Below are 14963 nucleotides of genomic sequence, written 5' to 3' on the forward strand. Positions count from 1 at the left end.
GGTTCGGTGACGCTAGGGTTGTAGAGATATGAGTATGCAGTAACCCAAAAGTTGTTCGGAGTCCCGGATGAGATCCCGGACATCACGAGGAGTTCCGGAATGGTCCGGAGGTGAAGAATTATATATAGGAAGTGCAGTTTCGGCCATCGGGAGAGTTTCAGGGGTCACCGGTATTGTACCGGGACCACCGGAAGGGTCCCGGGGGTCCACCGGGTGGGGCCACCCATCCCGGAGGGCCCCATGGGCTGAAGTGGGGAGGGGAACCAGCCCCTGGTGGGCTGGTGCGCCCCCCCTTGGGCCCCCCATGCGCCTAGGGTTGGGTACCCTAGGGGAGGGGGCGCCTCCACTTGCCTTGGGGGGTACTCCACCCCCTTGGCCGCCGCCCCCTAGGAGATCCCATCTCCTAGGGCCGGCGCACCCCCCTAGGGGGCCTATATAAAGGGGGGGAGGGAGGGCAGCTACACCTCAAGTCTTGGCGCCTCCCTCTCCCCTGCTACACCTCTCCCTCTCGCAGAAGCTCGGCGAAGCCCTGCTGCGATCACTGCTGCATCCACCACCACGCCGTCGTGCTGCTGGATCTTCATCAACCTCTCCTTCCCCCTTGCTGGATCAAGAAGGAGGACACGTCATCCGCTCCGTACGTGTGTTGAACGCGGAGGTGTCGTCCGTTCAGCACTTGGTCATCTGTGATTTGGATCACGGCGAGTACGACTCCATCATCCCCGTTCTCTTGAACGCTTCCGCTCGCGATCTACAAGGGTATGTAGATGCACTCTCCTCTCATTGCTAGTTGACTCCATAGATTGATCTTGGTGAAACGTAGGAATTTTTTTTGTTTTCTGCAACGTTCACCAACACCTACCGATTCCGGATTGTGCTGCCACTCGCTCTCCGCTCATCACCCGGAACGACAGTTCCTGGTCCGTCATGGTCCCTTAGCCTCGCGAGGATGAGAACAAGCGGGTATGTTTCGCCCCTCCCCCCCACCTTGTTCGAGGTCTTGGTTTCCCAATCCACTCCTTCCTTCAGGGACTTCTCTACCTCTATGTCCACCAATTCCACATATTGCTCCTAATGCCATTCTACACATTGTGTGTTTTTGTCACGGTGTGCGACGCATTTCTTGGTTGTGCGCCGCACTTCGTGCTTTGTGTAAATATTTTTGCGTCAAGCTTTTGTTCAACGCCCCTGAGACATGCGAGTGCGGCAACGCATCCATCAGCAAGATCGGTTTTTTTGGATATCTAGATGTAACCTTCATAGAGACCAACAACAAAATGACAAGCAAAATGCTTCTACATTACAAACGTGCCCCTGGAGGATCCACATCGGGCGGGGATCACCATGCCTTTCACGCCGACACCTTCGTCCAAGCTTGGTTCTTGGAGGCTGAGGAGCAACCTTGGTCGAGGAAACCAAAGAGGTGGCAGGGTTGAGCAAGAGGGTGGCTCGCCTTGTCAACGACAAGGTGACACTCTATCAGGTTATGCATGCGGCCCTCAGCCATGGCATCCATCCCCTCCACGCCCGGGGACATCCTATGTGGATGTATACTCGAGAGCAAGACCACACCCGGACCATTCGGGGCAACCTCTATGAGGGCAAATCCACGAAGGAGGTTCTCATGTTCTGAGGAAAATTCAGCGACTTCCCAGACTACAAGGATGACATCGCCCACAGTGTGGCCCACTCATATCGCATAGGTAAGTTCCTATGCAGAATTCGTCATGTCTTCGGATAATCTGAGTCGCCCCTTTTGAATTGTTTATTTTAAATGCACATCGAAGTGGGGCTCTTGATCAGCCGCCCTCAACTCTCCGGCTCCTCAGCCTGAAGATGATTCGATGCCGGAGCCGACCCGGATGCTCTCCGCAGACTTGGGCCAGACCGCTCCGCGTGGATGAGAGCACACTCTTCATCTTGTAGAGTCTATTGAAGGTTACCTGTGTGTCTAGTATCATTAATCATTCGCCTTATGGACTTTATACAGTTGGTCGGTTATGGCATGTACAATGGTTCTATCTTAGAAATGCCACATAGGATAAATTATGAGGTGGAGGGGAGAGAAATCATAAGAAAAGGCTTGTCTTCTCTTATTTAAGAAAAGACAAGAGATGATCTCACAATATGTCTCATCACGTTTTTAGGAATAACTAGTTATTGAAGATAAAGCTGAGAGATGATCTATTGTAGGAGAGAATTGAATATTTATTATTAAGTTCGTTGGAATTTGATTATAACTACAAAGTTCATTTTTTTCTTGACAAAACGTTAACCGAGGACTAGAGCGTAAGCGATGATTAGTGCTAGGGGAAAATGAAAAAGATCCCACGTGTACACAGGTCGTATACACATCGATCCCTACACACAGAACACATACTGATCCATCGTTCCAAGACAAAAAAAAACATGGTGCCCAGTGCTAGATGCTATGATCCTATTTTACGTGCAACAATTTTTATTTTTTTTACTTTTGACAATTGACATGCTACGACTATAGTAAACAAAAGATCAAACTGATCGCTGGCCAACAATGCCGACTGGTAGCAAGCGTACACAGCAGCATCTAGATTTGCCAAGTAATCTGGCAGTTGGCGTATGATAGACTAGAAGAAGCATGTTATGTCTCATGAGGAGCGATTTGCATTGTACAGAATGCACAAAGGGGGTGTTTGTTTCCAGAGACTTTTTTGTGTAGAGACTAGAAAAAGTCCCTCTTAAAGACTTTTTTATCAAACGGGAGGGATTTTTTAGAGACTAAACTAAGCATTTGGGACTAAATGAAGAAGACTCTCAAGGAGAGTCTTTTTGGGACTTTTTCAACAATGCCCCTCCATGCATCCATTGGCTCGCCACCCCATGGTGTTGTTTGATTATTTATTTTCTATAAACTAGGGGCAACATGGTCATTTAATAACCTCTAGGAAGGGATTGGGGACTTTTTAGTCTCTGAAAACAAACAAGGAGGGACTTTTTAGTTGTGACTAGAAAAGTCTTGGGACTAGAGAATCAAACACCACCAAAATAATCAAACGAGCTAGCCTCCTTATTAACGAGCTAGTGATGACAGCAAGCAATAATTAGTTCCATGACCATGATGCATGCATGCTAAAGACGAAGTTGTATGGATCCAAATCCTTCAATTAGTGAGTACTTGCTGGACGAATAAACTGCTATGAACTAGTACGTTGCATCCAAACAATAGTAAAATATTCTGACCAAATTAGATTCCTAGATATGGACTATGTTACATCAAGACTAGCAAAATACTCTAAGCAGACTAGATCATCATGCTAGCATACTGCTACGTATTTGTGAGCGGCTTAGCCGGACTTGTGATTACGAGTACTACAAAGTATATGGAGAGATTAGCATACTATAAGTACTAGACAGGCTTGTGAGCGGCTAGCGGCATATACTGCCTAGTACAATTGAGTATTTGCATGGAGATATTAGAAACAGCGTAGAAGAATTGTGAGCGGCTAGCGGGATGTTTGCCTGAACATTAGGATCTGCTGGGGGCCTACTTGCCGGCGGCCGGCGCACCAGACGATGACTTCGTCGCCTAGGGTTGAGGAGGCGGCGGCGCTGCCTGATGAGTTGCGACGGCTAGATATAGACCGAGGCGTGGAGCGATGTCCATAGTTATGGGCCGATCACCAATCTTGTACTTGTACATGTATACGACGTGTGGGATCTTCTTCTTTTTCCCTAGCACTAATCTTCTCTCACAAACTAGTCCCTAGCCATGTTTTGTCAAGAAAAAAAATGAACTTTGTAGTTATAATCAAAGTCCGACAAACTTAATAATAAATACTCAATTCTTTTCTATTGGAGACATGTTCTTCGTCATCTCTAAATTACATGCAAGACTTAAGATAAAACTATCTTATCAATCATTGCATATGCACTTATACTATTAGCTGTGCTCTAAGCGAAATAATTGCTACTGAATCTAGAGGAGTGAGATAATTTAGCGATTGCCGGTGTTGACTCCACGTGGCGCAATCCCCACAAGGAACCAACGGCTCCGGTGACCGGTCGCGCGCGCCCTCCCTGCAGCGTCTGCATTTGCGAAAAAACAGAATACCCAAAGAGGATAACATGCAAAAACCAAAGCCTCGCAAGAACCGCTCCTTCTCCCTCCCCTCCCCATGGAGCTCGCCCTCCCCCCCTTCCCCTCTCTCCTCCCCAAATCCCACCACCTCCAGCCCCAGCCGCCCTCCCGGCCCCGCCATGGCCGCCTCCAGGAACCGGCCATGGCGCTGGCCCAGGCTCCGCCGCCCTGGCTGGCGCTCTCGCTCGACGAGGCGAGAGACGTCCACGTCCCTCACCAAGCGCGGCCCGTCCAAGAGACAGGAGCTCGCCCGCCCACCCCCTTCGCGCGCGGGGAGCCCCGGTTCGTCTCGGAGACCAAGCTCATCACGTTCCACTCCTCCGCGGGGCGCCTGGGCGCCGCCCGCGAGGTGTTCGACGGAATGGGCCACAGGGACCTGCTCGCCTGGTCGGCGATGATCGGCGCGTACGCCACCAGGGGCATCTTCCACGAGGTGCTCGCGCTCGCGGTGAGCATGATCGGGGAAGGCGTGCTCCCCGACAGGTTCCTGATCACTCGGATTCTGCAGGCGTGCGCCTACGCCGAGGACCAGAGGCTCGGGAGCGTGCTGCACTCCATGGCCATCCGGAGAGGGTTTATGGGCAGGGTGAAGGATGTGCCTGTGGGGAACTCGGTGCTGGTGATGTATGTCAAATGTGGAGAGCTGGGGCGCGCGCGTGCGGTGTTTGACAAGATGAGGCGCCGGGACCTGGGCACGTGGAACTCGATGATCTTTGGGTGCTGCAGGTCTTGCCAGTGGGAGGAAGCGCGGAGGCTTCTTGATGAAATGAGGCGGGAAGGGACAGAGCCAGGGGTTGTCACATGGAACACATTGATTTCGAGCTATGCCAGGTCTGGGGATCTTGATGTGGCCGTGGACCTGCTGGGACAGATGGAAGAGTGTGGAGTAGAACCAGATGTTGTCACATGGACAAGCCTAGTGTCAGGTTTCGTTCATAGCGATAGAGGGGATGAGGCACTCCAGTGTTTTATCCGGATGCGTGTGGCTGGGGTGGAACCAAATGGCATGACAATTGCATGTGCCATCTCAGCTTGTGCGAGTTTGAAGTTATTGAGACAGGGAAGCCAGCTCCATTGCCATGCGATTAAGATTGGGACTGTGAACAACGTCTTGTCAGGGAACTCGTTGGTTGACATGTATGCTAAATGTGGCGAAATAGTCGCAGCATATAGAATATTTAATGAGGTACCCGAGAAGGACATCTTCTCCTGGAATTCAATGGTTGCAGGGTATGCGCAAGCGGGGTACTGTGGCAAGGCGTATGAACTCTTCTGCAAGATGGAAAGTTATGGTATCCAGCGCAATGTGATAACCTGGAATACAATGATATCAGGGTACATACGGAATGGGGACGACGAGAGAGCTTTTGAACTATTCCAGACCATGGAAAGTTATGGAGTAAAAAAGGACACAGCTTCCTGGAACATACTCATTGCTGGTTCAGTGCATAATGGATATTTTGATAGAGCCCTAAGAATATTTCGGCAGATGCAATCAGTTCTGATAAAGCCTGACTACATTACAATCCTAAGTATCATCCCAGCATTCGCAAATCTGGTGGCAGCGTGGAAAGTACGGGAGATCCATGCCTGTATTTTTCACCACAACTTAGAAATGGATGGGAAAATCGCAAATGCGCTTATTAATGCCTATTCAAAATCTGGTGATCTTGCTGGCGCTTGTGCTGTTTTTGATAGGCACTCATCAAGGAACACTATTTCATGGAATTGCATCATTGTTGCACATTTGCTGCATGGGTCTCCAACTAAAGTAGTGGACTACTTCTTTAAAATGAAGCAACAAGGTGTACTGCCAGATCATACGACTTTGACAGCTGTTATCAGGGCCTATGGTATGGAGGGGATGGTATCTGAAGGGAGAGAAATATTTCTCAATATGGACAAAGACTATAATGTAACCCCAGATTTAGATCATTATGCAGCAATGGTAGACCTTCTTGGACGGTCTGGGAGACTGCAAGAGGCATATGCAATTATTGATGAAATGCCACTCACACCCAATTTAATACTGTGGGAGTCATTACTAACCTCAGCAAGAATGCATGGAAATGTAAGGCTGGCACTACTGGCGGCTACAGAGATGTCGATGATTGAACCGAATGATCCTAGAATCCAAGTAGTGGTTTCTAGTCTTCAGGATCTTGCTGGACAATCTTTTGATGTGCCAAAGGTGACAGTACACAGCAAGGAAAGAATGTTGGGTGGGGTTGAGAGTTGTTCAACAGAAATCAGAAATATGGTATATTTGTTCTCAACTGGTGATAAGGTTGCCTCGGAGCATGAAGCAGCTGAATTAAAATTGATGATGACTGAAATGGGACCCTCTATGCTTAGCGCTGGTAATGGAACTCTAGAAGTGGAAGAAGAGATGGAAGAAGTTGCGAGAATCCATTGTGAGAAATTAGCAATTATTGTTGGGATTTTGAATTCCCCTCACTTCAGAAGCATACGGATAATCAAAACTGCAAGGATGTGTAACCATTGCCACACCTTCGCTAAGTTAGTTTCGGAGAAGTATGGGCGTCAGATACTGATCAAGGATCCGAAGTATTTGCACAAGTTTGAGAATGGTAATTGCTCTTGTGAAGATTATTGGTAAACTCAACGGGTATAAGTCAGCTGGGCAAATGAGGCTGCCAGGTGGCTAGACTGAAATGTTCCAGATATAGGAATACAGCCAGCTAACTGTATGAACAGTGTTGTCATCATATTTTTAGATCACATACCTCAGCAAGAGGTTGCATTGTATTTGAATTTCATTGACGCTGAATATGGCCTCAACATTAGTATAAAGGTAAGAGGTTGTTGCAACCTTGTTTTTTCACAAATTCTTCGGCGCTTGTTCTGACACAGTCCACCATTCTTGTATAGTTGACACTTGGCACTTGGGGGTTAGCCTTTCCAGGAATTCTATCTCCGGATAAAACATTATTGCTCTGGTATCATTAAAACAAAGCCATTCAGATGATACATGCTCCCTGCATTAGTGAATTCATTGTAAACGAATTGGTAGCACAGATCACTGCAAGTGGCACAACATACAAGATTAGCTTATAATTCAACCACGTATCGAATGGTTGCATGCCTCTATGCATATGATTAATGGGATTCATCGATGATCTCCAGTAAGTTAATTCTACCAATTCGTTTCAATGTATAGGACAAATTTCTTCTTCAGTCTTATTTGAATGTATAAGGCGTGCATCAGTTTTAATAATCCTCTTATTTTTGCTCTCAATATTTTCTCACTTAAATGTATAAGAAACTAATAGAAGGATAATATCCTTGATTCTGATGTACCTAATCAATAAAGAGAGAGTACACATCATATGCTATTATTATAGTTAGGTCATTGGATGGAAATATCTAGTGGGTCTCAGGTGCCAACGGACTTGAACTTTCACTTAGGCTAGTCATAGTGGGAGTAACTTAGCTAGTAACATAGCGCACTTCAAGAATTTTTTGCTTATGTGGCAAGTAATTAATGAGAGGTGGTAACATAATATGTTACTGTAACATAGCGCTTTTCAAGACAAGATGAGTCTACAAAATAATTAATGAAGCCATCTAAGTTACTACTATTATGTTACTTTGCATTATGAAGATAGTAACTTTGTTAGGAGCTAGGGTTCTGCCCGGTCTTGGCCGGAGGCTGTAGGGGAAGGAGGGAGAGGGGCGAGGGCTCGAGCGCGGCGGCCGGCGGTGAGGCGCCGTCCTTGCGCGTGGGGCGGCAGCGGAGGCAGGAGGCGGCTAGGGTTTTAGGGTTCCGGCTCCTCTGGGAGCCGGGCAATAGAAATAGTCTTATTGCTTGATTCTCAAAATAGTCTTACAAGTCGTACATATAACCACGATATGAAATAAAACTAAGATAACTTGAGGGCTAAGTTTGCCCAGTGGGCCCCCTGCGGCCATAGACCTGGCCGGTCATAACATCTCTTCCCGCCTGCGCAAACAGCTCGTCCTCGAGCTGAAAGTCGAGGTAGTGCTGGCGGAACTCCTCGCGCTGCTCCCAAGTAGCGTCCTCCTCTGGTAGTCCAGTCCACTGAATCAACACGTACCAGGAGCCCCGTTGCAGCTGAGCCTTCAACGCCTTCTCTGGCTCAGGAAGGAGACGCCCGTCCGTGATCGGTGGAAGTGCCGGTGGTGCCGCGGGTGGCTCGCCGCGGAATGGCTTGAGCAGCCCGACATGGAAGACATCATGGATCCGCGCGCCGGCCGGAAGCTGAAGACGGTAAGCCACTTTCCCAATGCGTTCCAGGATAGCAAAGGGACCGGCATAGCGAGGACCGAGCTTCTTCCTCGCGCGTGGGTCCAAGGACTGCGTAGAGCGATGAAGTAGACGCAACCAGACCCAATCACCCACCGCGAACTCCGCCTCGCGATGGTGGCCATCATAGTAATGTTTGGCCAACTGCTGTGCCTGTAGGAGCCGTTGCCGGACTTCCGCGAGCATCTCATCGCGGCTCCTCAGAAGAGCCCCGGCCGCCTCGGTCCGTGCCAAGGCCGGATCAACCGGAAGGATCGGCGGGGGTGGCCGGCCATACACCACCTCAAAGGGCGTAGTACGGAGGGCGGAGTGATAAGAGGTGTTGTAGTAGTACTCCACCCACGAGAGCCAGTCCACCCATGCGCGAGGTCGATCACCTGTAACACAACGTAAATACATGGCAATCACCTTGTTAACGATCTCAGACTGGCCATCCGTCTGAGGGTGGAAGGCGGTGCTCAGGCGTAGCTTCACGCCCGCCAGCCGGAAAAGGTCGCGCCACACGTGTCCCGTGAACACGGGGTCCCGATCACTGACGATCGAAGAAGGGAACCCGTGGAGACGGACAATGCCATCGAAGAAGGCCCGCGCGACAGACGCCGCTGAATAGGGATGGCCAAGTGCGATGAAGTGAGCATACTTGGAGAAGCGGTCGACCACCGTGAGAATGACGGACTTGCCGCCCACCTTGGGAAGGCCCTCGATGAAGTCCATGGAGATGTCCGCCCAAACCTGAGATGGGACCTCCAAGGGCTGAAGCATGCCAGCCGGCCGTAGAGTCTCCGTTTTGTTGCGCTGGCACGTCACACAAGACCGTACCCAGTCACGGACCAGGGCACGATCACCGGGAATGTAGAAGTCGGCGTGGAGATGATGGAGTGTCTTCTACACCCCCTCATGGCCCGCCGAGTGGGCGAGGCGCAGCACCTGCTGGCGAAGATCGTCGTGCGCCGGAACGAAGACCCTGCGCCCATGGAGGAGCAGGCCATCGGCGAGGCGCCACGGCTCCTCCAGCTCTCCCGCCGCTAGCTGCTGCTGCAGGAGGAGGGAGTCGGTCGCGACAGCGGTCGCCCGTCGGATGTCGGCGTAGAGGGCGAAGGAGGGCCCGATGATGATGCAGAAGGCCGCCCCCTCCGCCGCACCTCGTCCACATCGGCGTCACGCCGAGACAGGGCGTCGGCGATGGTGTTAAGGCGACTCGGCTGGTACTCGACGGTGAAGTCAAAGCCAAAGAGTTTACTGATCCACTGGTGCTGGGGTACCGTCGAGAGCCTCTGATCCAGCATGAACTTGAGGCTGTAATGGTCCGTGCGGATCCGGAAGGAACGACCCCAAAGATAGGGCTGCCAATGGCGTACTGCCTGCACCAACCCAATGAGCTCATGCTCATACGCCGCCAGCTTAAGATGGCGTGCGGCAAAGGGGCGGCTGAAGAAAGCGAGGGGTCCATCGCCTTGATGAAGGACCGCACCGAACCCCACACCGGAGGCGTCGCAGTCGACGGTGAATGGGAGGTCGAAATCCGGCATCTGCAGGACCGGTCCCGTCGTGAGGGCCCCCTTGAGGGCCTCGAACGCTGTAGTGGCCTCCTCATCCCAAGAGAAGGCGTCGCGACGGAGAAGACGCGTGAGCGGGTCCGCAATTAGGCCAAATTCCTGAATGAACTTCCGGTAGTACCCCACGAGGCCAAGGAACCCGCGAAGAGCCCGCTGAGACTGCGGAATCGGCCAGGCGGCGACGGCCGCCACCTTGTCGGCGTCCATGGCCACTCCCTCGGCCGAGATGACGTGGCCGAGGTAAGCGACAGAAGGCATCCCGAATGAGCACTTCGAGCGCTTAAGATGAAGATGATGCGCCCCAAGCTCGTTGAAGACGATAGCCACATGCTGGAGGTGCTCTGCCCACGAGGCATTGTAGATAAGAATGTCATCAAAGAAAACGAGCACAAGCTGACGCAAGTAGGGTTGTAGGACATCATTCATCAAGGCCTGAAAGGTCGTTGGGGCGTTGGAGAGGCCAAAGGGCATCACTAAGAACTCAAAGTGGCCATGGTGAGTCCGAAACGCCGTCTTGGCGATGTCATCCGGGTGCATGCGCACCTGATGATACCTGGACCGGAGATCCAGCTTGGTGAAGAAGCGCGCCCCGTGCAACTCGTCGAGAAGCTCATCGACAACCGGAATACGAAACTTGTCCTTCAATGTGAGAGCATTAAGGGCGCGGTAGTCGATGCAGAAACGCCACCTGCCATCCGACTTACGAACAAGGAGGACCGGCGCTGTGAATGGTGACGTGGAGATGCGGATGATGCTGGCGGAAAGCATGAGTGCACATTGCCGCTCCAACTCGTCCTTCTGCAGCTGCGGATACCGGTAAGGCCGTACGGCCATAGGGGCCGATCCCGGAAGGAGGTGAATACGGTGGTCGTAGATCCGGGCCGGTGGCAGGCCCTGTGGCTCCTCAAAGAGATCCCGGTGCTGCTGCAGGAGGTCGTCCAAGAGCGGATGCTCGGCCTCGACGGCCGTTGCGACCAGCTGAAGAGGGGGTGCGGGTGCGGCCCCCCCAATGTCGTCCGAATGCGACGACCCAAACGCCAGAAGGTCATCGTCAGCGCGTCGAAGTCCTAGGGAATGGGACCCAACGTGCGCAAGAAGTCGACGCCGAGGATGAAGTTGAAGCAACCCAAATCGATGCCGGCGCAGGTGATGGTGAAGTGCTCGTCACCGATAGTGATGGGCACATCGCGGGCGAGCCCGTGGCAGCGTAGACGGTCGCCATTAGCGACAGTGACCCGCAACTGCTCCCCTCCGGTCGGCTGTAGTGCAAGGCGCCGCATGGTGGCCTCCGGCAGGAAATTATGCGTGGAACCTGTGTCCAGGAGGGTCACCAGGCGCTCGCCATGGATCATGACCGTACGAGCATCGTCCGTTCATCATGGATGCCGGCCAGCGCGTGAAGTGACACCACGAGGGCGGTAGCCGGGGCAGGTGCGGGTGCCGCTGCGGGCTCCGCAAGGGCTTGGGCGCCGAGGTCAACCTCCGGGGTGTCATCCTCGGTCTGGTCCGTCGTCTCCAAGTAGAAGAGGCGCGGGCAGACATGGCCCGGCGCATAGGGCGCATCGCAGTTGAAGCACAGGCCCAAGCGCCGGCGTTCCAGCTGCTCCGCCTGAGTAAGGCGCCTGAACGGCCGCGTCGGTGCTGGGGTGGCTGCCGGGGCGGCGGTAGAGGACGTCGGTGCTGTCGGAGGCGGTTGGGGGGGCTGGCGGCCCCACGTGGCGCGGATGGCCGCGTCAAAGCCTGGGCATGCTGCTCGAACGCCCGAGCATAGTACATGGCCGTCTGGAGGTCTTGTGGCCCCTTCATCTCGACGTCCACGCGGATGTGGTCGGGAAGGCCGCCGACGAAGAGCTCCGCCCGCTGTAAGGCCGTCACACCAGGCGCGTGGCATGCTAGTGCCTGGAAGCGGTCGGCGAAATCCTACACCGTGGAGGTGAAAGGCAGGCGGCCCAACTCGGCCAAGCGGCTCCCGCGTACCGGTGGTCCGAACCGAAGAAGACATAGCTCGCGGAAGCGATCCCACGGTGGCATGCCGCCCTCGTCCTGTTCGAGGGCGTAGTACCATGTCTGGGCGGCCCCACGGAGATGGTAGGAAGCCAGCCAAGTGCGCTCCGACGCGGGCGTGCGCTGTCCACGGAAGAACTGGTCACATTGGTTGAGCCAGTTAAGCGGGTCGTCCGAACCGTCGTACGTGGCGAAGTCGATCTTTGCGAACCGGGGCGGCTGCTGGTGTGGCGCGCCCTAGCCCACTGCCTCGGCGGTACGGAGGGCTGATGACGGAGCTAGGTACAGGGTGGAAGGGCCGGCGTAGTCCCTCGTGGCGCCCGATGCCTCGGGCTGCAACTGGAACCCTGACGGCGGCCGGGCCTCCGTGGAAGCCGACGGCGGCCCGTGGAGCCAGCCAGGAAGTGGCGACGGTGACGAAGGGAAACGGACCTCTTGGATCGGAAGGCCGCTCGGCGAGGATCGGCCCAGGCTAGGGTTGGGCGGGGGCGGTGGTGGAACCTGCACCGTTGCCGTCGGGAGGGACGGCACGGGCGGCGGGGCCCAGGTCGGCCACTGCGGTCCCTGGGTAGTGGCGGGCGGCGCGGTTGGCGCCGCGAACGGCGTCGGCCACTGCGGCCAAGGCGACGTCGAAGCCGTCGGTGGGGAAAGCGCCGGGTAGCCGCCGGTGGTGGCCGCCGGTACTGAGTACCACGGCAGCGCCTGTTGGCCCGCGGACGCGGCCAGATGAAGCGGTGGAGGCGGCCCGTACGGGCTCGCCAAGTAGAGGCGGATGCCCTGGACCGCGACGACCAGGTCGTTGAGCACGCCGGCCATGGCCTCCGGTGTGAACTGCGGCAGCGCTAGGGGAGGCGACGGCGGTGGTTGCTGGAGGGGGGTTTGCGGCTGGCCCTGGCCCAGCGTGGTGTCGGGTGCGGGGGAGATCGGCGCCGATAGGGAGGCCGTGGTGCCCGGCGACGCAGCGGCGACGTTGGTGGAATCGGTGGCAGCGGCGGTGGGGGAGGCGTTAGGCAGCGGCGGCTGCAGTGGTGGCGGGTTTGGAGGCGGTGAAGATATGGTCGAAACCCGGGTACCTGATACCAAGGTGTTAGGAGCTAGGGTTCTGCCTGGTCTTGGCCGGAGGCTGTAGGGGAAGGAGGGAGAGGGGCGAGGGCTCGAGCGCGGCGGCCGGCGGCGAGGCGCCGTCCTTGCGCGTGGGGCGGCAGCGGAGGCAGGAGGCGGCTAGGGTTTTAGGGTTCCGGCTCCTCTGGGAGCCGGGCAATAGAAATAGTCTTATTGCTTGATTCTCAAAATAGTCTTACAAGTCGTATATATAACCACGATATGAAATAAAACTAAGATAACTTGAGGGCTAAGTTTGCCCAGTGGGCCCCCTGCGGCCATAGACCTGGCCGGTCATAACAAACTTAGGCTAGTGTCATATGCATGACACTAGTCTAAGTTACTCCCCACTATGACCAGCCTTAGTTATCTGCTTACGCATTTAAGGGGACAGGATGTCAGAAAGGAAGCTTCGAAAGTGGGCCTCTATATTTTCAGAATCATGTGAATCTACGTATCTCATGAGTAAATCTGATCGAGAATTATTGAATCTCTGGATGGCTTCCATTTGGAAGTTACATTAAGTTTGAAATCTCAGGGAACAACTTGTCATGTTTAAAATTAATGCTAGCTATTTTGATATTATTTTTCTATGGCAATACCAGATATGCTCTTCCGGTTAAGAAAAATACCAGAGATGTTCCTATCTGATTCTCCCATTTCTATGTGAATACTAATTTCATATTATTATTTGCAGGCTCAGAAGCAATATGACCTTGAATAATGATTGGCCTCACTAGAGAAGCTTTCATTAAGCACTAGGGCACTGCTGCTGGAAATGGAAACAATGTACAAATTTGTTTGCCCTACCATAAACCTTACTGATACTGAATTAGTAAGGTACTGCAGCTATTGGCTATATTTGTTGGTCTATCAAATATAGAATCTATACTTGGTGCTGCCCCTCATTTCCCCCTCTTTTGGTCACCCAATTCAGCAGAAATTCTTTATGGTGTATCCTGCCAAACTGACCTAATAAATTCAAGGTAAGGACTGTACTTACATATGTTGCAGCGTTTGTAAATTCAAGAAAAGAGAAACATGCACCTGCTGATACGAGAATTATAATTGAGAGTTATTTATAAATTCTTGCAGAATCTTTGTTCCATTGAATCATCTCAGGCGCTTATTCATGTCGCTTTGTTTTCAAGCTATGCTGTACAGCTCTTTGTGTTGTATCAATGATCAGAGAAATAACTTGGTCTCAAGCTCAGAGCAATGTCCTTGTTTAGAAGAAGTGAATATCAAAATATGGCCATCTCTTTCACATGGCGCCTTTTCCATTTTGCTTTCTCAATTGTCAATTTAGTGAACCGAAGGGTAAGCAGGAAAATTATTCAATTTGACTTTGCATTTCACCGAAGTGGTACTTTTGTGTGTGTGATTGGGGGAGTCTGTCAGGAACCAAGTCTGAGTATCGATCACAAATAAGACAATTTTTCAGATCTGTACGGGTGCCCCTCTCCTCTTTAGGTTTACACAAAAATTGCACACATGTACTGTATGAAACTTCATGTATATTGGACGTGAAGTTTCTGCACACGAGCACATATGTGCCCTTTATCTGGGCGGTTGAATAGAGCATCAGGGTGTGCTGCATTTAATTCTGGGCGAGATACGGGTCCGCTCATAATGATAGAAATGTTCATATACGTACGGCGTGACTTCTGGACTGTGGGTCAGGATTGCAACAGATGGACAATCACTGTGGATGGTTGGAAGCAGGGCCGTGGCTCATGACGTCATGTCCCTTCCCGATCCTTGGATCAGGAAACACGCTTTCCGGCTACTGGGACAGAACCGTAGTAAATGTGGGTGGCTGGGTGGTGTCGTCTCCTACCTCAGGTGGCTGGATTCTTCCATTAGCAAGAGCGGTCGTCACGGTGGAGCACCTTCA

The 14963-nt window shown here is 52.7% G+C and overlaps 1 protein-coding gene across 3 annotated transcripts; it reads left to right on the plus strand.

Moving 5' to 3' along the window:
* Positions 1-4160: 4160 nt before the first annotated feature.
* LOC123154244 (pentatricopeptide repeat-containing protein At1g19720) lies at positions 4161-14435 on the plus strand. 3 transcript variants are annotated; one of them, XM_044573019.1, is made up of 5 exons: positions 4161-6932; positions 7010-7263; positions 13764-13906; positions 14004-14052; positions 14162-14435. In XM_044573019.1, the coding sequence occupies exon 1, from the start codon at positions 4260-4262 to the stop codon at positions 6735-6737; it is 2478 nt and encodes an 825-aa protein (XP_044428954.1). In that variant the 5' UTR covers positions 4161-4259; the 3' UTR covers positions 6738-6932; positions 7010-7263; positions 13764-13906; positions 14004-14052; positions 14162-14435. The 3 variants fall into 3 exon arrangements, with proteins under 3 accessions (XP_044428954.1, XP_044428953.1, XP_044428952.1); XM_044573018.1 differs by having other exon boundaries at positions 14007-14052; XM_044573017.1 differs by having other exon boundaries at positions 13764-14052.
* The last annotated feature ends 528 nt before the right edge of the window (positions 14436-14963 follow it).

Source organism: Triticum aestivum, chromosome 7A (genome assembly GCF_018294505.1).
Source record: "Triticum aestivum cultivar Chinese Spring chromosome 7A, IWGSC CS RefSeq v2.1, whole genome shotgun sequence".
Classification (NCBI taxonomy): Eukaryota; Viridiplantae; Streptophyta; class Magnoliopsida; order Poales; family Poaceae; genus Triticum; species Triticum aestivum.